The sequence below is a fragment of the Phytophthora sojae genome (genome assembly GCF_000149755.1).
Source record: "Phytophthora sojae unplaced genomic scaffold PHYSOscaffold_2, whole genome shotgun sequence".
Classification (NCBI taxonomy): Eukaryota; Oomycota; class Peronosporomycetes; order Peronosporales; family Peronosporaceae; genus Phytophthora; species Phytophthora sojae.
In genome coordinates, this window is record NW_009258116.1 from 8191296 (window position 1) to 8215578 (window position 24283).

Genomic DNA, 24283 nt, shown 5'->3' on the forward strand with positions numbered 1-24283 from the left:
TCGTTCTACCGACTCAAACCCGCTGGTACACACTTCATGTCTGCCTCCGTAGCGTAATGACAAATATGGTGGTTATCAAGAAATTGTTCGATGCGTCGGATAACGCTGAGCTCCTGTCGCGTTACCAAGTCACTGCTGCCAATCGAACGTCACTTGACAAGGTGATTACAATTATTGATGATCCGGATTTCTGGGAACGCTTAGAGCACGCTGTAAAGCTGATCGACCCGATTGTGGAGATGTTGCGAGAATTGGAGTCCGATAAGTGTGCAACATCAAGAGTGTACTCGTTGTTTCGACGCCTGAGAACACACAGTTATCTATGAAACCAGCAACCGCGTGATCCCAACCGGTCTACTTACTTCCATAAAAACTCATATTGAGTCGAGATGGAAGTTTGTGAAGACGGACGCCATAAAAATCGCATTTCTACCGGGTCCATCCACTGACACAAGTGACTTCATGGAGAATGACATGAACGAAAGCGTTGCAGCAGCAGTTGCGTTTGCCGAACGAGCCCATTTGCTTGGTAGCACGTCTTCGACAGCGTTCACGGCAGCTCTGTACGCGTTTGGAGCCTTGAAGAAGGGGTGGTCGGCACAGGAGAAGGCTCAGTATGCTGCTGCAGCACCGAGTCACTGGTGGGAGGACAATTCGCAATTCTTCGAAAAAAGCCATCCTAAAGTCTACGACCTCGCGAGACTGGTGTTTGCTGTTCCGACTTCTTCTGCAGCAAGCGAACGCGACGGAGCATATTTGACTTTATTCACAGCAAAAAGCGCAACCGGCTGACGAAGGACAAAGTTGAGAAGCTGGCCTACATCTACATCAACCTGGCCGCGACGACGTCGACATGGATCGATGTAGCACGCGTTCGCGAATACCCAGAGAGCGTAATGGGTCCGGAGACAGAATTGGTTGCGGAGCAGGTGTAGCGGCTCGATCCTTTCAACTATGTCCAGCTTGCATGCCAACCGCAGACTGCCGTCCGCAGTGCCGAAGGTGCTGCGTTGCAAACGTCTATTTTTAAACGGGGTTCTGAACCTCATGGTTAATGAAACTTTATTTGAAAAACGTTTAGAACGGTTCTTTTCCATCACTAGTTTCATGAAACACAAAAACTAGTAATCCAGAGCTTTTCCGTGTATACACGGCGTTAGTGTGATATCCTGTACTACATTCGGTACACCTGCGTGGATATGTGGATTCCACTGGATACCGATGCGTCAGCGGCGACGGCGACTACAACGATCACGACGACTACGCCCACCGCCACGATAGCGGCAACGACGATGACGACATCGACAACGATGAAAACGACAGCGCCATCGACGACGACGGTTGCGGATTTTCCTCGAGTAAAAATCGGATTCATTGAAAGTAACACTTTATTGGGATTTCGCTCGAGTAACATTTTGAGATCGGCTTCTACTCTGTGTTACTCGGATACATCATCTCCTAGCCTTAGCTCTAGAAGCAGACGGATTGCTGATCAAGATATTAGCACCGCTCTGGAATAAGAAGCACAGGGTCAGGGTCCGCAGCTGGTCCAAGGCCTCCGGGATCAGATAGCCCTGCATGCCGCCGAGATCCAGGATCTGGATCGCCAACTGACACGCGCTCAGGCCAATCTCGCGACTGCTAACGCCGATCGTGATCGACTGGACCACCAGCTCGATCTCGCCGCGGCGGACATTTCGAATCTCCGAACGCAGGTTTCTGGGCAAGAGCGCGAGCTAGACGAGGTGAACCACGAGCTAGACCTTACGCGCGGCAGCCTCGATCGGGTCCAGACTGCCCTTCAGGTGGCCGAAGCAACCGTGGCCCAGCGAGGTCACGTTGCGGCCGCGGCCACTCCGGCCGTTCCGACCCCGACGCTTCCCGCCGGACCCACGCCCGCCCTGGATCAACTGCAAGCTGCCCTCCACCGGGTAAATGAGGAGCTGGATCTGATGCGTACCACCCGAGATACCGCGAAAGGCCAAGCCACCGCTGCCGGGAGAGACGTCGATCAAGCTCATCAAGACCGCGATGCTGCACTCCGAGAGAACGCCGATCTCCGTACGTAAGCTTCCCGTACCACCTATGCCGTTGTCGATCGCTGCTAATGCTGTCGCTGTGCTACAGGATCGTGTCTCGAAAGTGCGCAACAGGTGATCCGGGCCCAAGATGCCCAATTCCTCGACGTCCAGAATGCCTACGCTATGTTGCGTCACGCCAACGATCGATCCAGCGAGGATCTCGAGAATGTGGCTGACACGTTGTCTCGCGTTGCTCGGTGGATCGGGTTTCGTCAGTGCGCGCCGGTCACGCCTGTCCGTCGCAGCCGCAGTCGCTCAGGATCTCCGGACTCTACCGGTCACGTCCACAAACGTGCCCCAGTCGATCTCAGAGTCGATCGCCCGCTCGGTATCCCTCACCGTCCTTCTCGTTACACGGTAATAACGAGGAACTTCCTGCTGAGGATCAGCCTGCAGGGAAGGTACCTGCTGCAGATCGGCCACGTTCGGATCCAAACGAGCAAGAGGGATCGGACCAAGACGGGTCCGGTTCGCCACCTCGATCTTCGCTGGGAAATCAGTCGGAAGAGGGGGAGTCGTCTCCGGCTAAATCCGCGGCCGACGAAGAAAAATCCGAATCGGAGGGGCCCGATCAAGAGACCGACGAAGAAGAAGACGAGTCGGAGGGGTCTGATCAGGAGGCTCTCGCAGCCTTAGCTCGATCCCGATCGGAGGCTCGTCGCCGTCAATCGGCCTCGCCAGCCCGTACCCATACTTCGCCGGCTCGCTCGCGATCGCGATCGCCCTCCGTCGTGTCAATTCACTCCCAATCTGGATCGGCTCGCTCCCAATCGTCCCACGGAACGCATCAGTCCCGTCATGGCTCACCTAGATCGACGCCTCCGTGATCCCCGCCCGGTTCTCCACCTGGATCGCCGAGGCGTCGTCCCCTGATCCCGCCGTTGTTCCCGATCGGCGCCATGATCCCGGGTTTCAACGCCCTCAGGGCACTCGTTCAGGCTGACACGGACCCCGGGCCTTCGAGCCTGCTGAGACAGCCATGATCATGTCGACGCTGACCCACCATCTTCTCCTACCCCAGGGGTGGCTCTTCCCGCTCGCCGTTCGGGGCACTGCACATCCTGCCGCCGGGATCGGCTATCGAGACGACCTGATCACCGGACCCAACATTACTGCGTTGATGGCCGATCGCCCCTGGCAGGTGCTACAGAACCCGGCCAACCCGTTGACTTTCGATCTGGCACTCCATCGAGGCGCCAGCACTCGATTGGGTCGGATCGCCACCGTCTATCTTCAACTTGAAGAGCAGCATCGCCAGGCCTTTTGGAAAACCACTCATTATCTCCCGATCACGGCCGCACAGCGTCGGGACCCGATCGTTGAGCAATACCATCGCGATCACCGAGCCCGACAGATCCGCCTCGGTGATCGGTGGCGCCGACTCCTCGACGCGATGCTGCCCATGATGCGAGAGATGTAGGCGGACGTCGATCTGCTGCTGGACCCGTTCTTCTTGCAGATCCCGGTGCGGTGTCTTGTGCTGCGAATGCTGGCAACCCCATCCAATACCAAGGTGAACCGACCGACCTCCGAACGGCCCTGATCGAGGCCGACACCCATGATCCCTGGCGGAACCAGTATCGCGACCACCCCCAGGACCATCCAGCTCAACGGATCCCGCGCCTCTGCAACAAGTTCAACCCCAACGTCGGCGCCCAACACCAGCCGTGACATGATCGCCGTCTTTGCGATCGACTTCCGTAAGTAGCGAGCCAGTCGACCATTTCACGCCCAGAGTAGGAGTGACTCGGAGGCCGATCTTCCATACGCGTAACGCGAAATATTCAGATTAATCCATTCCATCGTAACAAGCCACATTCTTCCTCGATCTCCCACTCTTTCCCGTCAGTCCATTCCTTGCTAGCTCGATCGGCCAGGATCCATCCTCATACCTTCCTGCACTCGCTCCATAACCATCCGATCTGCACTCACGTACACACATTCATTCATATACAACCCCTTCCTCCGATCAACGGCCTCCCCGTCGATCCGTCATCCATTTCGCTCACCAAGGTGACCAACTCACCCTGGCGGTCCGATCTCACTCCTCCTCGTGAGACTGCATCGCGCCGAATCGGTTCCGGCGCACGCGATCTCGAAGGACTCGTGTACTAAAGCTCCACAGTTGAGATCAGCCTCGTCAACCCAGTCAGGCTCGTCATAACCCTTCCAGTGTACCAGGAACTCTCGATACGTCCGGCCATACCGAGTCCTGCGACCTGTTCTCGTATCCGTGATCTTCTCCACTTCGTACTCGTTCGCGTCTCGATCTGGGGCCCAGCTGTCCTCCGGAAGTAAGACTTCGTCAAAATCAAGTCGATCTGCTTCGTTCACCGTGAGCGCGATCTGCGGTCGATCGGGGAAGTCTCTGACCAACTTCAGCTTCGACACATGCACGATCGGGAACAGGTGATAGTCTGTACCAGCGATCTGGAGCTTCATCGTGTACTCGTTCACCTTCTCCGCAACGTGGAACGGACCGTGCCACAGATGAGCCAGCTTTCGGGCATACCCCTCTTTCACACGGTCCAGGTACAGCCACACCTGAGATCCAGCTTCGATCGAGTGCGGTCGAACTTCTTCATTGTGTCGATCGGCCCGATCCGTGATCGCCTCGCGTAGGCGAGCATTCACCTGACTTCGAGCCTGATCGTAGTGCCTCTGGATCCGATAACGCCACCGTCGAGGATTCCGATCCCGAGTACTACCCAAAGGTATCGTCGCCTCGAGCGTCGATCGAGGATCCCAACCATGCACCAGATAAAAAGGGGAGTCTCCATGGACTCGATCTTGAGCCGTGTTGATCGCGAAGGTCAATCGCTCTGCGTACTCATCCCAATCACTCTGATCCAGATCCTCCACGAACATCTTCAGGGCTCTCGTCGCCGTCTGTACCATTCGCTCTGCAGTACCGTTAGCTTGAGGTCGATATGCCATCGTCGCTCGCTGACGCATACCCAGGATCTTGTTAAAGGCGCGGATGAAGTCGGCCATAAATCCCGGTTCGCGATCATGCCTGATCATCTCGCTAGCACCAAATCGCCGGAACACGCACTCTTCGTAAGACTCGGCGATCGTCTGCGCCGTTCGGGACGAACTGGCCTTCGCGATCACGTATCCCGTGAACAGATCGGCCCAGATCAATAGTTCCGTATTACCCTTGTACGACTTCGGCAGCGAAGGTATGTGATCCATCGCTATGATCTGGAACGGGTATGTCGCCAGGATGTTCCCCGGCGACTCGCCCCTGATCGTGGGTCGTCCTTTGCCGGTCTCGCAGTCGACACATTCACCGACGTACTTCTGCTTCGGCAAGCATCGACACTTTGGACACTGAGCTAGTCGTACGGTTAAGACTGGATTAATACATTGACCAGCTTGACCTACTCTAGCGATCAATTTCTTGTGTGCGAACCCTCGATCGACCGGATACTGCTTGGCTGGCGATCGTTTCTCTTCTCGATCAACCTCGATCCCGCTATAGGAAGCGGCAAGCAGCTCAGGAAAGGAAGGAACACACCCGGAAAGGCAACTACAGGCCTTGGATCTACTCCAGGCCGACCGATCGCAGCGAACAACCCTCGATCGGAGCGAATACTCGGACGCAGAGCGAAGATTACCGCGCTGCTCCACAGACTATCCCCGCGTCACACCAAGACGCTCGATCTTCACCAAGTGCTGCATCTTCGGAGCCCCGAGAGAGCAGATCCAGCCCGCCGACGGGTACACAAGGTGAGAACAAGTTCAGCCGATCACGGATCGTTGGGGGACCCCCTCCGTTAGTCGGTGTCGGGGCGCTGGTGGGAAGCTCGATCAGGCCTTAACAAGATTTTGGCCGATCCGGCTACACCACACTTCTGCACACTCCTGAAGAGACCTCTCCAGTGAAAATGATCGCGGATCCGCTGGTACGCCCGATCCCCTGGTGTCCACCTTCAAGAGTGGAGTGATAGTGATGCAACATAGCTTGATGCAGCGTCTCCGGTGCCACCAGTCTCATCAGTCCATCACGATCTGCCTCCGATCGTTTGGAGGGTGGGCAATAGAACAGCAGATTATCACCGTCGATCTCATAGTCCGATGCGATGTTGCCACAGGATCGAGCCTCCTCGTGTGCCAGATCAGCCACATCTCCCATCAGGTACTTCTTCATACCCGCGATCCACGTCTCTTCATCCTGTGCTCGACAAATCCGATCGATCCGCAACTCTCGCACGAACTCCTCCTGCATGGCAGCCGGGTTCAGCCGTGATCTGGCGCCCGATCGGGTGGTCATCGGCGATAGTCGGACGATCGACTCATCCGATCGAACGACCAGGATCTCATCAAGTCGGTTCAGTGTCACTAGATCCCCATGATCGGCATCATCCTCGACGACGACGCCCCCTTCACGTTGGAGTGCTGCACTGGCCAGGCTGTCCGCACTTCCGTTCCAGTCTCGTTTCACATGTAACAGCTCGTGATCTGGCCAGTTCCGTAGTTGATCCAGCACCTTCTGCTTCAGCAATGTCAGCTTAGGTGCTTTGCAGTCGATCTCGCCCCGTACTTGTCGGATCACCAGGTTGGAATCACCGCAGACCACTAACCTGCCTCGATCTATGCCGTCAAGGAGGTCGAGACCCAACAACAGACCGTGATACTCCGCCTCGTTGACAGTCAGCCCCTCAGCATAGCCCGATCGTGCCTTCACCACACTCCATTCGGGTAACTTCCACAAGATCGCACTGTACGCACCCCCGCCTCGCTTGACGCGGGCAGATCCATCGAAACTTATCACCAGCAGCTCTTCGTCCGCACGTACAGTCGGGATCGGGGCCTGAATCTTTCGCAGGGGTTCTTTCTTCGGCGCGATCGCGATCAACGCGTCGTCCATATCCGATCGAGGCGTAATACTAGGGGCGATCGCCCCCAATATCTCGTCCTCTCCCTTGGTGCACTTCGTGATCTCCAGTGTCCAGGGCGATAGGAGTGCAGCCCACTGACCCAATCGGCCTTGAAGACCGGGTGATCGGAACAGCCACGCCAACGTCGAGTGTCGGGTCAAGACCCGGATCGATCGTCCAACCAGCATGTTATAGTTCAGGCCCAGAATCCGTAACAGCGCCAGCACTTCTTTCTCCACCACGTTGTAGTTCAATTCATTCGACTTCAGCGTTCGACTGGCGAAGGTAACGGGATGATAGATCTGGTCGTGTTCCTGCATCAATGCGGCCGAGATCGCCCAGTCACTCACATACACAATCACGACCGGAGTCCGATCGCGATCGAAGTGCCGCAGGATCGATGTCGTCGCGATCTTCATCTCCAGTGTCGAAAAGGCACGATGAGTACGGATCCAGCGTTCATCGGCAACACCGACTTCAGGAACTGGTGGAGTCCGATCGGGGTTCACTGGGTCCGTATCCACTAAGTTCGGCACTTGACGATCCAGGATCTGGCGCAGATCGGGGCGCTTCTTCAGCTCGGCGAAGTCCACCTCGCGCAGTTCGTACAGGATCGCCGCGTAGATCGCGTAATCTTCCAAGAAACGGCTGTAGTAGTTGAGACTGCCCAGGAATGACTGCATCGATCGGAGCGATCCGGGGAACGGCAGATCAGTCAGAGCAGTGAGATCCTTCGGATTGGCCTCCAGCCCATCGTTCGACACACGATGCCCCAGATAGTCCACCTTACGCATCCCCCAAGAGCTCTTCTCCACACTGATCGAGAGGTTCCACTTATCACAAGCGTCCAGCAGGTGATCCACGCGATCACACAGCTCGTCCCATGATCCGGCCGTCACAAGAATGTCATCAATGTACGATCTGCGACCTAGCACTGATGGACGCCCCGGATCTTCTGATTCTCCTGACTCGATCAAGTCCGTAGTGACTTCACAGTCCGACGATCGCGGGATCCTGGTGAACCCATACAACGCGTCGTCCAGAAGTCGCTGATAGATCTGAGGAGCGTTCTTCAGGCCGAACGGCATCCGGTTCCACTCGAACAGACCCATGTGGGTGATAAAGACCGAGATGCACGAGCTCGATCGGTCATTGTCACCACCCAGAATCCACTAGCCATGTCCAAAGAGCAATATCAGAGTACCTTGCCCAGATCTTCTAGCAGATCGTTGATCAAGGGTATCGGATATACCATCAGCCTGGTTAGACTGTTGACGAGCCGATAGTCGATACAGAGTCGGATATCCACGCCGTTTTTTCTTGATGATCACGACGATCGGCGAGGCCCGCGGTGATCGAGATTTCCGAATCGTCTTGGCTGACAGTAATCCCTTGATCAGCTCGGACACCTTCTCCACGAACTGAGGGACAACTTTCCGGACGCGTTGAGCGATCGGCTTCGCGTTGCCCACGTCGATGTCGCAGGTGACGCCTCGGGTTGCTGGGGAAAGTGCATTGCCCTTGCCGATCAGCAAGTGATTCCTGTGCCAGATCTTCTTTCGCAGCCGATCGATCTCCTCCGGGGTGTTGAACTCCCCCACCTTGATATCATCGATCTTCACCTCATCCGTCGTCGAGATCACAATTTCAGGAAGCACAGCTAATTCACTTTCGACATCTTCTGCTGACAGATTCCCGCCCTCGTGGTAATGGACCTGGTCGTCAGCGCCAACGTCTCGATCTGGTTCGGACGTAACGAGATCGCCCCGATTTGAAGTGGGTTTGGCCTCCATTTCCAGCTGTTCATGCGAAGGGTTGACCCGTGATTGTCTGCGAGAAACGATTGACGCACTCAAGAATTTGCGCAAGTTGGTGCTTCCTGTTTACGCTGATCTTCAATTTCGCTTGTGTTGGAAGCTTCTGCCGACTCGATCACGGTTTTGATGTCTTCAGCGGTTGAATTCGACTGCTCTAAACTGCTCCGACACGGAGTGCGCTTTCGTTGAGACCGGACGACATCTCTTTTTCGACTGCCCCTGCACAGCGGCACTCTGGCGATTTATCCAGTCGGATTGGGCTTCGTTCATTGGCGATGTTACGTGGCACCTTATCTCTGTTCCCACCGAGCCACCGTGGAGTACTCGAGCTGAGCCTTTCAAACCTGAACTGTTCTCACTTTGGATGATCATGCGGAGCATTACCATTCACGTAATTTGGACGACGCGAAACAAACATATATTCGAAGACCAGCCTCCTCTGGAGGCGACCAAGGCCCTCTATCGAGTTTATTCCGTCTTTAGTGTGCACTTCCGCTCCCTTCTTCGGTCGTCGAACTTCGAGGCCACTTCCAAACTATGTAAATGCCTCCGACAATTTCCAGCCGCGTCTCGACTACGTCGCTACGTTACGGCTCACCCTCGTCTGTTTGCGCTGCGCCGCCGTGCACTCTATCTGGACGCCGCGGGGTCGGTCCAAGCTCCTCCACGATCTCTCTCTCAGATTCCTTTCAGGTCCGAAGCGCCGCACATTGGCGCTTCGGCCAATGTGTAAGTTATTCGTAGTCAGCACGTTGCTTGCATTTTGAGAAGTTAAGATTAACACGGCTTTAACCTTTGCCCCCCCCAGCTGATCACGCCCAACGATCGATGAGTCTTCAGCCACTTGCGGCAGTCGTTCAGATGCTGGAACACCGTCGACTGCTGTATCGTCACTTGATCTCGCCTCTTCCGCAGCTAAGACCGCCACCGGGTGTGGCCGATCGGTACTCGCGCCCCCAAGATCTGGTTCGACGGCACAACCGCCGACCTGATCAGCCGATGGCAAGTGAGGGAACACTGTTTCGCCCTTCCCAGCTGCTTTACCGCATGGACTCATATGATCTGGCCTCCCCTCTGGGTCACCAGCACGATCATCTTGCGGCTTCGCGTCATCCATCATTGCACACTCTTGGTCCGTGATCGGCGTAGGCGGGGGGTCCAACACCACCTGGTCCTGCTCTGGAGAACATTCGTCCTCCGATCCAAAAGGTTCACACACCGACTCCGCAGGATCCGGTCGTGGGTCTGGTGGATCTCCGACTAAGGCAGTCGAAGCAGACGACCCCGACTCCTCTGTCTCGCGATCACCTTCCTGCAACGGTCCGCCCCCCGATCTGAGATTATCAACGACGGCCGCCCCCGGATCAGGGCTCATTGCCCCCGGTTCGCTTGTTGGATCGGGTGGACCCGTCGACTGATCGACGATCGAGGGTATTTTGTGTCTCTGGAGAATGGCTCGGGGCGTTGGATAAATCGGTCGCTCGACCGCAGGTATTGGAGGTCCCGCTGGTGCCTCCTGGTTCATCTGTCGTGGCTTGAAAGGCTAGATTCAGCCATTCCATGTATCGACGAGATCCGATCGACACATATCCTGGGATCCGGGGTATCCGATCTCCAGCCTGCCATATTTCGATCCGCTCATTCCGATGCAAGACGAGGTCTTTGTCGCTGATGTTGGTAACCTGGAGATATCTGATCCTGCCGGGTCCTCGGACCACGATCGGCACCCAGCGATCTCCACGGGTGACCCATAGCTTTTCTCGATCCGTCACCTTCATTCGTAGCGGAAGCTCGATCGAATCCCCGATCGCGATCTGCATTCCCTGATCCACACACACGTGTCTGACATTGTCGTTGTACAGCTGACGCCATCCGCTAAGCTGGATCTTGACTTCGGCGGGGAGACAGATAGAGCCGTCCGCGAGATCGAGGCAGACCCCCGCTGGAACCATAAAGTCCATACCCAGGATCGCTTCTTGTCCTGATAGATCGCCGACCCAGATATCGAAGAAATACACCAGCGATTCCGCCAGTGTAGCCTGATCCTGATCCTTCCTTCCGTCATGTACACGCTTTCGCCAATCCCCACACATTCCTGGCTCTGACTCGTGTCGACATAGCACCCCACCTTACGAGCAAAGGCGGTGTCCACGATGGACACCTCGGCGCCGGTGTCTAAGAGTAAGATCGACTTCTCATTGTTGATCTTGCCAGTGATCTTGGCCTGACGGAACCACTTACCTGGCGAACGATGTTTCCAGTACCCTCTGGACTCCCCAGGAAGGAGATCGGGCACCACATCGCCAGATCTGCGGTGTTCGCTGACGCGAGGCCGACTTCGATCGCGATCATGCTCCGGGATCTCGGTCGTCACTTCTCCATCGGCTGGCGTGAACCATTCTTCCGGTCTGCGTTGCTTCCAATAGCCCCGCGTTTCTCCAGACTTGAGATCCAAGGGCACTTCGGCGTCAGAACGGCTGAAGTCGTCCGATCGATGTAGACTTAAGACCTTGGCGGTAGATTTCGCATGTAGATCACATGTATTACCGCGTAGATCAGTCCGTCCACTTACTCGATCTACCGTGTTCTTGTTCACGAATGCGTAGATGCAGTACCTAGAACGCTCGGCTTATACCGGATTCCAACCCGGCGAGCGTCCTAGTTTAACATCTTCTCGGCGATCGCGGGCAACATGTCAGCGTGCTTCACCGGGTTGAACCATTGACGAATCTGGTTGTAGAATTCCTCCATCGGACACTTGCCCATTTCGTGTAGCTCACCACACAAACAGGCAACGATCCGCCGGATGACCTCTCTTGCCACACTTCTCGCACGTCAAACGTCTCCAACAATCGAGATCGGTGTGTTTCCGCGATCCTCAATGTGAGCAGCGGCTTGATCGCTCCGATCCGTCAGGTGAAGATCGCGATCGTGGATCCGATCGAGGTGCGTCATGGTTGATCTGCGCTTGGTTGCTTCGATCCGGCTTCGTCGCGTCGCCCCCAGCGTTGCGAGACTTGTCCTCGGCCGACGCTAGGTAAACGCGACGTAGATCACCCTCCGAGTCCGATCCGTCCGATCCTGTGTCCGATCCAGACTCCTGGCTCGCGATCTGAACTGCACGCACTGCCCGCTTGGTTGCAGCAGCTAGTGCTGAGGTCGGAACCTTCTGACGATACTTCGATCCAAAGGCAGATCGCTTCTGTCTGCTCTTCGCGCGCTCTCGAGCGCGCAGGACTTCCTCCAGATCTTCTGCGTCCGCAAGCCGGAGTAGAGTGAGCCTGTAACGGGCCAGGTGTGTGTCCGTTACTAGCTTACACGTAGCGGTGAGGAAGCCTAGTTAAGACCCGGATTTAGTGAGACCAAGCAGTCAGTCTTGGGTAAAATCAACTCTGTTTTATGTTAGGACCAGGGCGGCTACCCCTGGTCTCATGTGAGCCACTCAAATGCAGGTCAACGCCTGATTGGCTGAAATGGGGTCTGGCTCCCCCAATTCAGCCAGTCACAATGACCGTCAGTACACGCTAGCCGTGTACTGACTTAACTACTTTATGTACTGTCAATCTACCTACTTATGTAACTGGGGCCCATTACATCACCCCCCTCTCAAAGTTGCGCTTGCGCAACGTAAGCGCAAAAGACACATTTCCCAAAGAACACCATGGACGACCGAGGCGGCGGAGGAACGGCGCTCGCGCTACCGAGTGACACAGGACGACGCAGGCGCAGCAAGTTTGAACACACCAAGCCATCCCATCGGCGCACACGCCGATGCAACGCGCAGCGCCCCAAGTGGCTGCGGACATCCACGGACACCCGAAGGGACAGCGGCCGTGACAACGACGCAGCATGGGAAGCGACACCAACGCTTGACGACAAGAGCAACTGTGATGCGCACCGAGCGGAGACCTGGCGAGTGTCGACACACAGGATGGCGATCAGCGTGGCGTGGCTCTTGGCGACGACCCTTCGAAGTAACTCCCGGCGAAGAGTCGCGTAACCGTCGACTCGAACCGACGCGGCAGCGAGACCAGCTTGGACGTCTTCGACACCGGCGATCATCGGTGGAGCGGCGTAGTGGGCAAGCGCTCATCGTGCTGAGCTGTGACGCGTGGGTACGATCCCCACGCGAATCCTTAGTCACGAACAACATCGGGGACATCCCGACGAAGAGCTGCACGCGTCTCCCACGTGTCCTCGTCAGGTGGAAACCCAAGCCAGCGTACTCGGTAACGTCGCGCGGATGGGATCGCACGAGGAGCTCGGGCTGGATTACACCCACGCCCGTTTGCACGAGATGAGTCCTCGTGGTGAACGATGCGGTCCACAATCCAGCGCGCTTCACCCGCCGAGTCGACAATCGGAGGAGAACCATCGCGACGGTACAGGCTTGGGTGATGGGTGTTGGCCTCGCGAGTAGCCTCGGGTACATTACCCGCCAGTGAATCCTGGTGATCAGAGGTCGGAATATCGGCAGGATGATATCGCTTGAGGCGCCCGACGTAGAAAGTCGGGCGAAGACGCAGCGACGACGGGATGTCCAGTGTGTACGCGTCGCCGAGGGCCTTGATCACCTTGAACGGGCCGATGAAGCGCGGCGCGAGCTTGTTGGCACCGAGGTTGGTCACGGCGGAGGAGCGGATGCCTTCGGTAGACAGTAGCACACGATCACCCGTGCGAAATGAAGTCTTGTTCTTGCGTCCACGCTTGTCTGCATTCTCCTTCTGCCGGTCCACTGCGGCTTGCAGTGCGTCTCGCACGAAACGTGTGATTGCTTGACGCTGCTGCACAAACTCGGAAACCGCCAAGTGATCCGTGGGACTCGCCGAGGACTTCGATGCATAGTTGGCGGTAGTAGCTGGTTGCTGCATCGTCGCTGGAGCGCCAGCGGGGTCGATCAGAGTTCGCTCTGTCCAGTCTGCGAGCGGCGTCACCGCACGATGCGGTGCGGCAAGGGCCTTCTTCACTTGGGATCGTGTCACTGCATTTGCGCTTGATTCGGTCACTGGGAAGCGTGGCGACGCCGGTGAATTGACCGGCGACGGCTCCGCCGGCGTCTCGGTCGGCGGTGAGTCTTCAGCGGTAGCTCCTCCCCCACCAAGCGTAGAGACACGAGCCTCCGTGGGTTGGCCTACGGCAAGCATGGCGGGTACGCGCGGGTGGCGCGCGGAGTTCAGTCATGCCCGTCGACGAGTGCTCGGCGTTGTTCAGAGCGAACTCGGTCAGGGGCAGGAAAGCGCTCCAGCTCGGGAACGACGTAGCGTAGCTGCGGAGCACGTCTTCGACGACGCGGTTGACGCGTTCGGTTTGTCCATCCGTCTCCGGGTGAGCCGCGGTGGACATCGCCAGCTTCGTTCCAAGCAACTTGAACAGCTCCGTCCAAAACGCGGACGTGAACCTCGGATCCCGATCCGAGACGATGGAGTCGGGCAGACCATGAAGGCGGTAGACGGCGTCGACGAAGTGGGCTGCGGGCTCTTCCGCAGTAACCGTGGCAGCCACGGGAACGAGATGCACCATCTTGCTGAACCTGTCGACGAAAATGAGGACTCCCGTGCGCCCGTTCGAGTCGGGTGGAAGACCGAAGACAAAGTCCATCGAGACGGAGCGCCAGGCCTCCGTGGGGACCGGAAGGGGACGCAGCGGAGCCTGTGACGACGGCGAGGGCTTTACTCGCTGGCAGATCTCGCAAGTGCGCACCCACTTGCGCACCCACTTGTACAAGTGAGGCCAGAAGAAGTCTCGCGCCACAGCCGCGAAGGTCTTTTCGCGTCGCAAGTGACCCCCGATCGGAGCATCGTTGTACTCATGGATGATCCGGGCGCGAAGGTCTTCGTCATTCGGCACCACCACTCTCGCGGCATCGAACTGGTCGACAGTGTACGTCAGCAGGGAGCCATCAAGCCGATATCGCTCGACGTGGCTGCGGGTCGAGCGCGACAGAGCCTTCAATGTCGCCTCGCTTGGAGAGCGGAGGTGAGCCAGGATGCTGGCGTACTGCGCGTCACGCTCGTACGCTGCGGCGATCTCGTCCCGAAGCGGCATCTTGGGGGCGACGCTCATCAGGTTCAACCCCGACGTCACACACGTCGCACACGCGTCTTCATCATCTTCGTCAGCTGCCTGGCGCTCGAGGCCTTCACGTGGGTCGTAGTCTGGACGCCGAGACAGCGCGTCGGCGAGGATATTGTTCTTGCCACGCTTGTTGTGCACCACGAAGTTGTACTCGGAGAAGAAAGACAGCCAGCGGGCCATGCGGTGGGACAGATGCGGGGATTTCATCGCAGTCCGCAGCGATGCGTGGTCGGTGTAGACCGCAAACGTCTGCTCTCCGAGCAGGTAGACCCTGAACTTGACCAATGCGTAGCGCATGGCGAGGAGCTCCTTGTCGTGCACTGGGTAGTTCCTCTCCGCCGGCTTGAGCTGGCGGGACTGGTAGCTGATCACCCGCTCACGACCCTCGTCGTCGAACTGCATCAGGGCACACCCGATGGCAAAGTCGCTCGCGTCGCAGACGACGTGGAATGGCTTCGAATCGTCCGCGAGCATCAAAACAGGGGCGGATGACAGACTCCTCTTCACCGAGCCAAATGCGGCTTGGTGCTCTTGTTGCCACGACCACGTGGTGTCCTTCTTCAGCAGCGACGACAGTGGCTGGATTAACTTCCCGTAGTCCTTGGTGTACTTGTGCAAGTAGTTCGCCATGCCCAGCCACTGACGGAGCTCAGTGGGACTCGTGGGGGCCGGCCAAGAGCAGATTGACTCAACCTTCTCAGGGTCGGCGCGGACTCCGTCCTTGCTCACGTAGCAGCCCAACACCGGGATCTCCTGGTGCACAGAACACGCACTTCTTCAAGTTGGCGGAGAGCTTGTTCTCCCTCATCACCTGGAAGACTTCCCGCAGGTGCTTCAGGTGGACTTCGACAGCGCTGAGGTCACCTTCGGCGCGACTGTGCACGAAGATATCATCGAAGTAGCTCGGTGCGAAGTCACGGAGCGGGCGTAGCACATGGGAGACCATGCGGTTAAACGTGGCCGGCGCGTTCTTCAGACCTTGGGGCATCTCCAGCCACTCCCCGCATGCCGCTCGGAGTGCTTACCGCTGTGAGAGGTATGTCACACTCTCGCATGAGTATCTGGTAGAACCCATCGGTCAGATCGATGGCGCTGTAGATCACACTTCCCGCCATAGAGTCCAGCACCATGTCCTTGCGCGGGATTGGCGTCTGCGCGGGTATGGTGGCATCGTTCAACTTGTTGAACGCGTGAACAATGCGTCACCCGCCCGTTGTCTTCTTGACGCAAAAGGTCGGGCTGGAGTGTGGCGAGATGCTTTCACGCACGTGGCCTGCCCGGCGGCGGCTCTCGAAGAAGTCGTCGATGGCCTTCACCTGGTCACGTAGAAGTGGCCACTGCCGCGTCACGCAGTACTTCGTCCCAGGCGCGAGGTCGATCTCGTGGTGCACGCCTCGGTCCACCGGGAGCTCAGCGGGGATCTTGTCGGGGAAGATGTCCGCGTACTCGCGGGCAGTTTTGTACACGGGGTTACCGGACTCACGCAGAGCTTCCCAGGACTGCGCCGCGAAGCGCTCCTCGCGCGCTGACTTGGGCTCGGCGTGCTTGGGCCTCGACAGCGCATCCTCAACCTTGACCGCGTGCAGCGTATCCACCGAGACCGCCTCGGTGATCCAACACACTTGCTCGATCTCGCCTGCCTTCAGGTCTCGCAGGAAGTTCTTCCAGGAGAGTCCTGGGAGACGCGTGATTGTGTTGGCATCGCGAGGCGGGCTCGCGACTTCGATGACGCGCGATCGTCGTGGGACGCCCTCCACGTACTCGAGAGCGCACACCGACTCCTTCGGTGGGTTCTCAGTCGCTGACGGTTCTCGACGGGGCTTCAGGCGGCGTCGCTTGGACTTCTTCTTTCGCTTCGAGCGGGTGCTCGAAGAAGACGCATCTCTCTCGCTCGACGATGATTCACGTTCTCTAGGTGTGAGAGGCCACGCTCGATCACACCGGCGGTACGCGGCTGCACCACGCTCCCAGCCGCAACATCGTTATGCGGGAGCGACTCATGCTCGACCGCCTGCTCAACTTGTGACGGGAATCCACGCTCGACCGCCGTCTCATTGTGCGACGGGAACCCACGCTCGACCGTCGACATCGTGCTCGACGGGAACCCACGCTCGACCGCCGTCTCATTGTGCGACGGGAACCCACGCTCGACCGTCGACTCGTTGCTCGACGGGAACCCACGCTCGACCGCCGTCTCATTGTGCGACGGGAACCCACGCTCGACCGTCGACTCGTTGCTCGACGGGAACCCATGCTCGACCGTCGACTCGTTGCTCGACGGGAACCCATGCTCGACCGTCGACTCGTTGCTCGACGGGAACCCATGCTCGACCGCCGACTTGTAGCTCGACGGGAACCCATGCTCGACCGCCGACTTGTAGCTCGACGGGAACCCATGCTCGACCGCCGACTTGTTCTCACTGTGTGGGAGCGCACGTCGCTCCGTCATCGCGCCCACGCGATGTCATCCGGACATCATCATCATCCAACAGCACGGCACATGCCATGCAGAGAGGGCCATCGCTCGCTCTGTGCACAACTTGCGTCGTGGCTGTCTTGTCCACGACGGTAACGTGAGGCCAGTCTCTTGGAGCCACCAAGAGATGCGTGAACACTTCGCGTAAGTCGAAGCCACGTCGACGCTTGACTGACCGAGCCAGCCGGTCAATCTCTGGCTGATACCGTGCAAGCCACGGGATCCCCAGAATGCAGTCGAACGCGTAATTCATCTCGATCACCAGGAAGTCGCCGTTGCTGCGGAAGCCGTCGAACGTGTACGGCAGGGACACCTCGCGTCGCGCGACGCGGTGGGCCTTGCCATCCGTAAGCTTGACTTCCACCTCGCCCGGACCCTTCCGGACGCGAACGCTCGCAGGAAGCACCGACAGACACGACGCGCGGAAGAAGTTGTTTGTCGCTCCTGAGTCGAGGAGCGCGCGCAGTGGACGTCGGGCGCCGGCGACATGGAGGCTGACGATGATCAGCCTTGAGTCGCCACTCGTAGTGTTGGCATTAAAACGTGCATATAGCACGGGAGGGCTAGAAGGCCGGGTTGCCACCGGAGGACCCGGACCTTCGTTCCAACCAGTAGGGCGCCCCGCACCTACTGGCCCCGGCCGTTTTTTGGTTGGGCGGCCGAGCTAGCGTCGGCATCGACGTGCGCGAGAACTAGGGCTGGCGCGCGGCACTCTGCTGCGCGTTGTCCAATCTTCCGGCAGCGGAAGCAAGTCAGAGGACGAGCGCTCCGACCTCCTCCCCCACCATGAGCCGAGCGCCGTCGATCACCCGACGCCTCAATTGCGTCGATCTCCATGGGCTCGGGTGCGGATACCCGAGAGACGTCCGGCATAGCGCGCGTACGATGCCGCCACCACGTAGTCCTCGCGGAGCGCGAGGGCGAATGCCTCCTCGAGCGAGGAGGGTTCGGCTCTCGCGAGACAGTACCTTCGCGCATCCCGAACACAAAGACATGCACCTGAGATGCCATGTCAATGGGGTGGGTGACAATGCACGACCCAAGGTGTCGTGTCTTCTTGACGTAGTCACGCATGGACATCTTGCCTTGTTTGAGGGCGAAGAACTCAGCACGAACGCGCGACTCGTCTTGGGGCGGCTCGAACGCGAGCCAGAGGTCACTCTGGAGCGCATCCAAGGTGGGGAACGCGTGCTGGTCGACGACGAGCTTGCCGAGGGCCCACTCCTTGGCCGTCCCGGACAGCCGGGAGAGTAGGAAGTTGACCTTGGCCGCCGGCTCTTCAATCATGCGCGAGGCGATAGCGATGTCGATCTCGCGGAACCAGCGGTTCAGCGGAAGCCGGTCGTCACCCACACCGGACTATGTCGATGTCTCCAGTTTGACGACGTCGTTCCTCGAGGAGCGCGAGGGAGTTGTGACCCGCCGATTCGCGTCGGCGAGCTCGCGTTCCATGAATTCTTGGGCAGCTTGGCGCTGTTGTTCCGGCATCGCTGAGCTCAGCAGCGAGGTGACAACAGCCTCTCCGGACACCGCCGCGAGGCGGTGGAGAGCTTCCCACTCAATCCGCGTGAGATGGGGGAAGGCACCATGCTCCAGGGTTGCCCCTGAAGGTCCGGACGTCAGGACTTGGCTCATCTTGGTCTTGGTCGTTGGAAGGACTACAAAGTGCTACCAGGTGTAACGGGCCAGGTGTGTGTCCGTTACTAGCTTACACGTAGCGGTGAGGAAGCCTAGTTAAGACCCGGATTTAGTGAGACCAAGCAGTCAGTCTTGGGTAAAATCAACTCTGTTTTATGTTAGGACCAGGGCGGCTACCCCTGGTCTCATGTGAGCCACTCAAATGCAGGTCAACGCCTGATTGGCTGAAATGGGGTCTGGCTCCCCCAATTCAGCCAATCACAATGACCGTCAGTACACGCTAGCCGTGTACTGACTTAACTACTTTATGTACTGTCAATCTACCTACTTATGTAACTGGGGCCCATTACAGAGCCGATCGGCCAGTTCCGGATCGCCCAGCGTCTCGATAAAGTGTTCGACATGTTCTCGGCGGGCCTTAGAATCTCCGTCCTTGATCTTCAATCTCGCACGCAGAGCCGCCACATTCAGTCGATAGAGGTACTCCAACGGCGATTCATCTGATCTCTTGAGAGAATGGTAATACTGCCAAGCGACCGATACTCCCAGGCCACAATACTGGATCTGGAAACTCCGGAGTAGATCGCTCCACTTGTTCCGCGTCGATCGGCCCAGCTGGCGGTACCAGTTCTTCGCCGGGCCCGTCAGTAGATCAGCGAAGGTCAGGCACTTCTCTTCGTCCGTAGCCTGATCTCGCAGGAACGCCGACTTCACCTTGCTGATCCACGATCGGGCGCGGTCTTCGTCCTGATCCTTGCCACTGAACTCCTTAAGATCGGACATCGCCGAAATCCGCACACGCTGGATCAAGGAGGACCCAGTGGATCCTGAGGCAGCGGTGGCCACCGCAGCAGGGGCCACCGCAGCAGGGGCCGAACTCGGTAGATCAATGTCGTCCGGATCGTATTCCCACTGAGAGAGATCTTGATCCGGCGATCCGGCTGATTCCATCTCCACGTCCCGCGATCCAACGTTGTCGTCGACCACTGGAGTAGGTGTTACCACCGTGGCCTGTTGTTCCTTCAGAAATCGAGCCATCGCAGCCTGAAAGTAAGAATCCAGTCTGCCATTCGACTCATCTGATTCGGTAGCACTGGTGGTCCGATCGGTCGACTTGGGTTTATGCTTCCGCGGTCCTGATCGCATGCGTTCCTGACGTTGACTCCGAGATCGTGCGTCCAACATCGCAGATCCTGAAGGGTCGAGGGACATCCGTTGAGGTTCGGATGACGTATCCGATACATGTTCCGCTGCGGAGACATAAGGAGACGACGATCGGTACCCAGTGGACTCCATCCGCGGCGACGACGCGGGATCTGGCGACACTAGATCTGGCACCTTCGGGTCCGGACTGTCCGCGATCACGTCGACCAAAGGTCTCAACTCGTCGACCAATGTCTGGATCACTGTCTGGATCACATCGAGATCTTGATCGAAAAGATCGTTCGCTTCAAAGGCGCCAGCTACGAAGCCGGTTTCCTTCAACAGCCCGAGCAGATTTTTCACCGCCATCAGCTTGTTATCCGTCACTCGGGGGGGCCGAGATCGGGTCCTTCTGGTCGTCGATCTGCTCTGGCCGCACGATCACCATGACAGGATCTTGACGCAAGAAGTCTCGCAGTTCCTTCAAGTGATACTGACGATCCAGGTTAGCCTCGGACCAGTCGAGCGCCGACGGTCTGGGATCTTCGTCGTCCAAGCCTGGCGCTCTCAGCTTCTTCCTTACGATCTGGGCCTTGTCCGCGATCGCGTCCAGGTAGTCCGGATCGAGCCTGATCGGCGAGTCAGCGAACGCGTATCGGTCCGATCCCGCCTTAGCTTGTTTTGTTAGTGAATCTCGGTTCGCACCAAGATGCACCGGGGTCCCCGAAGGGCCTTAGGAGGATGTTGAGGTTTGTCTTCTAGATCTGTCTCCAGATCGCCCTCGATTCCGTCGACAGAAGTCCTCCGAGCACTCTGTCGATCCGCGGATCTCGTTTTGTTCAGCAGCGTCTTCGCCGATCCGATATCCGACGACGCCTCTTCCCGGTTCTTTCTTCACTTGCGCATCTTCTACGGACTCACGGTGAAATCCGGAGCCCCCAAGAGATCCAGGCACGCGCACCATTGTGGTGTACCGGGATCGGCCAAAATCTTGTTAAGGCCTGATCGAGCTTCCCACCAGCGCCCAGACACCGACTAACGGAGGGGGTCCCCCAACGATCCGTGATCGGCTGAACTTGTTCTCACCTTGTGTACCCGTCGGTGGGCTGGATCTGCTCTCTCAGGGCTCCGAACATGCAGCACTTGGTGGAGATCGAGTGTATTGGCGAGACGCGGGGATTGTTTGTGGAGCAGCGCGGTAATCTTCGCTCTGCGTCCGAGTATTCGCTCCGATCGAGGGTTGTTCGCTTCGATCGGTCGGTCTGGAGTAGATCCAAGGCCTGTAGTTGCCTTTCCGGGTGTGTTCCTTCCTTTCCTGAGCTGCTTGCCGCTTCCTATAGCGGGATCGAGGTTGATCGAGAAGAGAAACGATCGCCGGCCAAGCAGTATCCGGTCGATCGAGGGTTCGCACACAAGAAATTGATCGCTAGAGTAGGTCAAGCTGGCCAATGTATTAATCCAGTCTTAACCGTACCGCTAGTTCACTACCCAAAGTGTCGAAGTTGCCGAGGCCAATGTAGTTCCCGGGACATGGTGACTTGAGGGGGCTTGTGGTCTTTGGTGCAAATTCTGCTCGAGAGCGACTTGCCGGGGCTTGGTGGTCTTGGATCACGCGTGGGGTCAAATCTGTTCTCCACAACGCAAGTCGATCGAGGCCAATGTGCTCTTCCTCCTCGTGATTCCAGACCACTTGCGCTCCACGGTGCAAATTCGACTCTGATTTATGTTTAGCTGATGACCGCTACCATCTCACCTACCATCCTACAACTAAACAAGTACTGGATTCTTGTCCTGGCTTCGTCCTCCATGTGCATCCCATCGTGGTCGATCCCCAATCCACGGTCAACCCGCGATCGACTTCCGATCCACGATCGACTCCTGATCTGCGATCGACTCCCGATCCACGATCGATCTCGATCGGCGATCGGCGATCAACTCCCGATCGATGACTTGTGCCGGTTGCCGTGCGCCGCCGATCCATCATCTTCCGTCCTCTGCCGTCCTAGATCTGCGAGATCTGTCGTCGATCGGGGCTTGGGTCGACCCCGAATCACGCCACGGTTCGAGCACGATCATCCACAATCCGGCTTGCCACATGTCCTGCCTTACGCGCCGGCGTCATCGGGCCACTTGAGATCTCCCCAAGAACTCCCTCTGATCCACAGATCCTTGCTGCCTGTCTCTCGATCGCTGATCCCCCATACTTCCAGTCGATCGGCCCTGCCACCTTTCTCGGAGAACAATTCTTATTCAGCACTTCTCCACACATTGTTGGCGATCCGATCCTGCGGGGCAGACTTCACCAGCTTGACCTGCCGGTGCAGCACCTTGAACGATTCGAGTAGCGGTGTCATGATGTACAGGAGCACCGAGGCTGTCCTCCTTGGCCACCTCCGTGATGTACAGTGCCCACACGGCAGCTGTGCAGATAGGGTTCGCCTCCTGCAGCTTAGTCGGCCGGGAACGACGTCACCGTCGCCTTCATCACTTTCACCTTGATCTGTCTTCCTCGACTGCCGCCGTCGTGTGGCGGCAAATCCCAACAACTTGACGGGTTGTGAAGAAAATGGAAACTGATCGTTTGTCTCTCGTCTTCTCGGAGACCGCCTTAGCAGCCCCCACATGCACATGCACGCCTAGTGAACCCACAACCTAGTTCGACCAGACAACTTACAACCTAGATACACACTGACATCTCACTTCTCGCATCTCACTGGGTGGGTACAACTCAGATCAAATCCTCCTTTTTCGACGACCGCGATCAGGCTGGCGTCGCTCGATGTCTTCAATGGGGTCATCCGGTGATAACTTCGTCCACATGCGACGCGTCAGATGATCCGGTCGGGACTCGGCCACAAACTTACGAACAAGCTGCGGAACATCTTCAAAGATGACAGATGCGGGTTCCCATGATGCTTCTCCGGCATCGAGTCCAATCCACTGCACAAAAATCTCCTATTGCTGGGCTTGTTGCCCCAACCTACAATCTAGGAGCTTGGCAACGAGGTGGCCCCCTTCGCCATGAAGAGCGTGCGCAACCAGATCCTCGGTGAAGCCTCGGCCAGCCTCACGGTAAAACTTGAGCCGCGAAGCATGTCGAACAGTGACTGTATACGGAGCGCAGATGTCCTGTACCTCAAACGTATAATCGTTGAGTGGGCGCACCACACGTTTTGGACCCCGCCAATACAGAGAAAGCTTGCTTCCACCTTTGATCGCCGTAGCTGCAAGGACGAAATCCCCAATTGGAAACGTGGCCATGCGCACCCCTGGTTTAGCCGTCCGACACCCTCGCGCTTGAACATTTCGGCGCTCGCTTATCGTTATAGCCTGTTGGTGGATCGTATCCAGCGCTGCGCGAACGTCCGTCAGATACTGCTTCTGCTGTTCCTCAATCCACGACAGTGTAAAGCCCTCTGCGAAAGGCTCAGAGAGGATAGTCGTCAACTGCGATGACCCAGGCAGCCCTGTAAATGCCGTCACGGGTGGAATGTCTCCCAAACAATCCTACGCCATACCATTCAAAGCCGCTTGCACCAACGGTAAAATCTCTCGCCACTGGTCGAGTTGCAATTTCAGCTCGCTAGTAAGCGCTTTCATACAGCGAAGCACCAGCCGATTCACAACCTCCACTGTGCCATTCGCCAAAGGCGAATAAGCAGTATGAGGCGAGGCCGATGAAACCTTTGTCGCCCAGGGGGGTTCGTATAGCGCAGCCCAAGACTGTTCCCCAGGGGTAGACCCAGAGAATCGACTTGAGAGTCAACAGCAAGAAGATAGACCCAGAGATTCGCAGCCGCAAAGCTTTAAACCCTGAGAATCACACTCCTTGGTTGGCGTGGGTACCTTGTGTAATCCCTGTCGGCTCGTTTGTCTTCGACGGAACGGCACTCCACCGGTTGAAAATGTAGCCTCGAAGAAGTGCGGGAGCGCACGTCTACTTCAGAACGCACCTCCACACCAAAAGGCAAACTCAGAGAATCAGATCCCCCGAAACCCAGAATATCACGAATTCAGGGTCCAGGATTTCAGTCAACTCTGGGACTTGGAACTCAGAAGACACCTTACCCAAATGTTCTCCTAGCTCGATAAAACCAACAAATACAGAGTATACAAACACTACAACTAGCCGTCACTTATTCTTTTGGACCCTTGGACGGTGGGTCACAC

The 24283-nt window shown here is 57.4% G+C and overlaps 5 protein-coding genes across 5 annotated transcripts; 1 reads left to right on the forward strand and 4 right to left on the reverse strand.

Annotated features, from left to right (window-relative positions):
- Positions 1–1451: 1451 nt before the first annotated feature.
- Positions 1452–2021, reverse strand: PHYSODRAFT_250479 (hypothetical protein; the record flags this gene model as incomplete). Its single annotated transcript, XM_009522349.1, has 2 exons — positions 1452–1736; positions 1764–2021. The coding sequence occupies 2 exons, from the start codon at positions 2019–2021 to the stop codon at positions 1452–1454; spliced, it is 543 nt and encodes a 180-aa protein (XP_009520644.1).
- Positions 2022–8911: 6890 nt separating this feature from the next.
- Positions 8912–9193, forward strand: PHYSODRAFT_453132 (hypothetical protein; the record flags this gene model as incomplete). The annotated part of the gene is made up of 1 exon (XM_009522350.1): positions 8912–9193. A coding segment is annotated over one exon (282 nt), but the record flags the coding sequence as incomplete, so codon positions are not given.
- A 10101-nt stretch (positions 9194–19294) lies between these two features.
- Positions 19295–20008, reverse strand: PHYSODRAFT_253474 (hypothetical protein; the record flags this gene model as incomplete). The annotated part of the gene is made up of 1 exon (XM_009522351.1): positions 19295–20008. The coding sequence occupies one exon, from the start codon at positions 20006–20008 to the stop codon at positions 19295–19297; it is 714 nt and encodes a 237-aa protein (XP_009520646.1).
- Positions 20009–20489: 481 nt separating this feature from the next.
- PHYSODRAFT_253544 (hypothetical protein) lies at positions 20490–21077 on the reverse strand (the record flags this gene model as incomplete). Its single annotated transcript, XM_009522352.1, has 2 exons — positions 20490–20788; positions 21035–21077. 2 exons carry the CDS (start codon positions 21075–21077, stop codon positions 20490–20492), a joined length of 342 nt encoding a protein of 113 aa, XP_009520647.1.
- Positions 21078–22846: 1769 nt separating this feature from the next.
- Positions 22847–23713, reverse strand: PHYSODRAFT_311863 (hypothetical protein; the record flags this gene model as incomplete). Its single annotated transcript, XM_009522353.1, has 3 exons — positions 22847–23068; positions 23117–23620; positions 23651–23713. The coding sequence occupies 3 exons, from the start codon at positions 23711–23713 to the stop codon at positions 22847–22849; spliced, it is 789 nt and encodes a 262-aa protein (XP_009520648.1).
- Between the last annotated feature and the right edge of the window lie 570 nt (positions 23714–24283).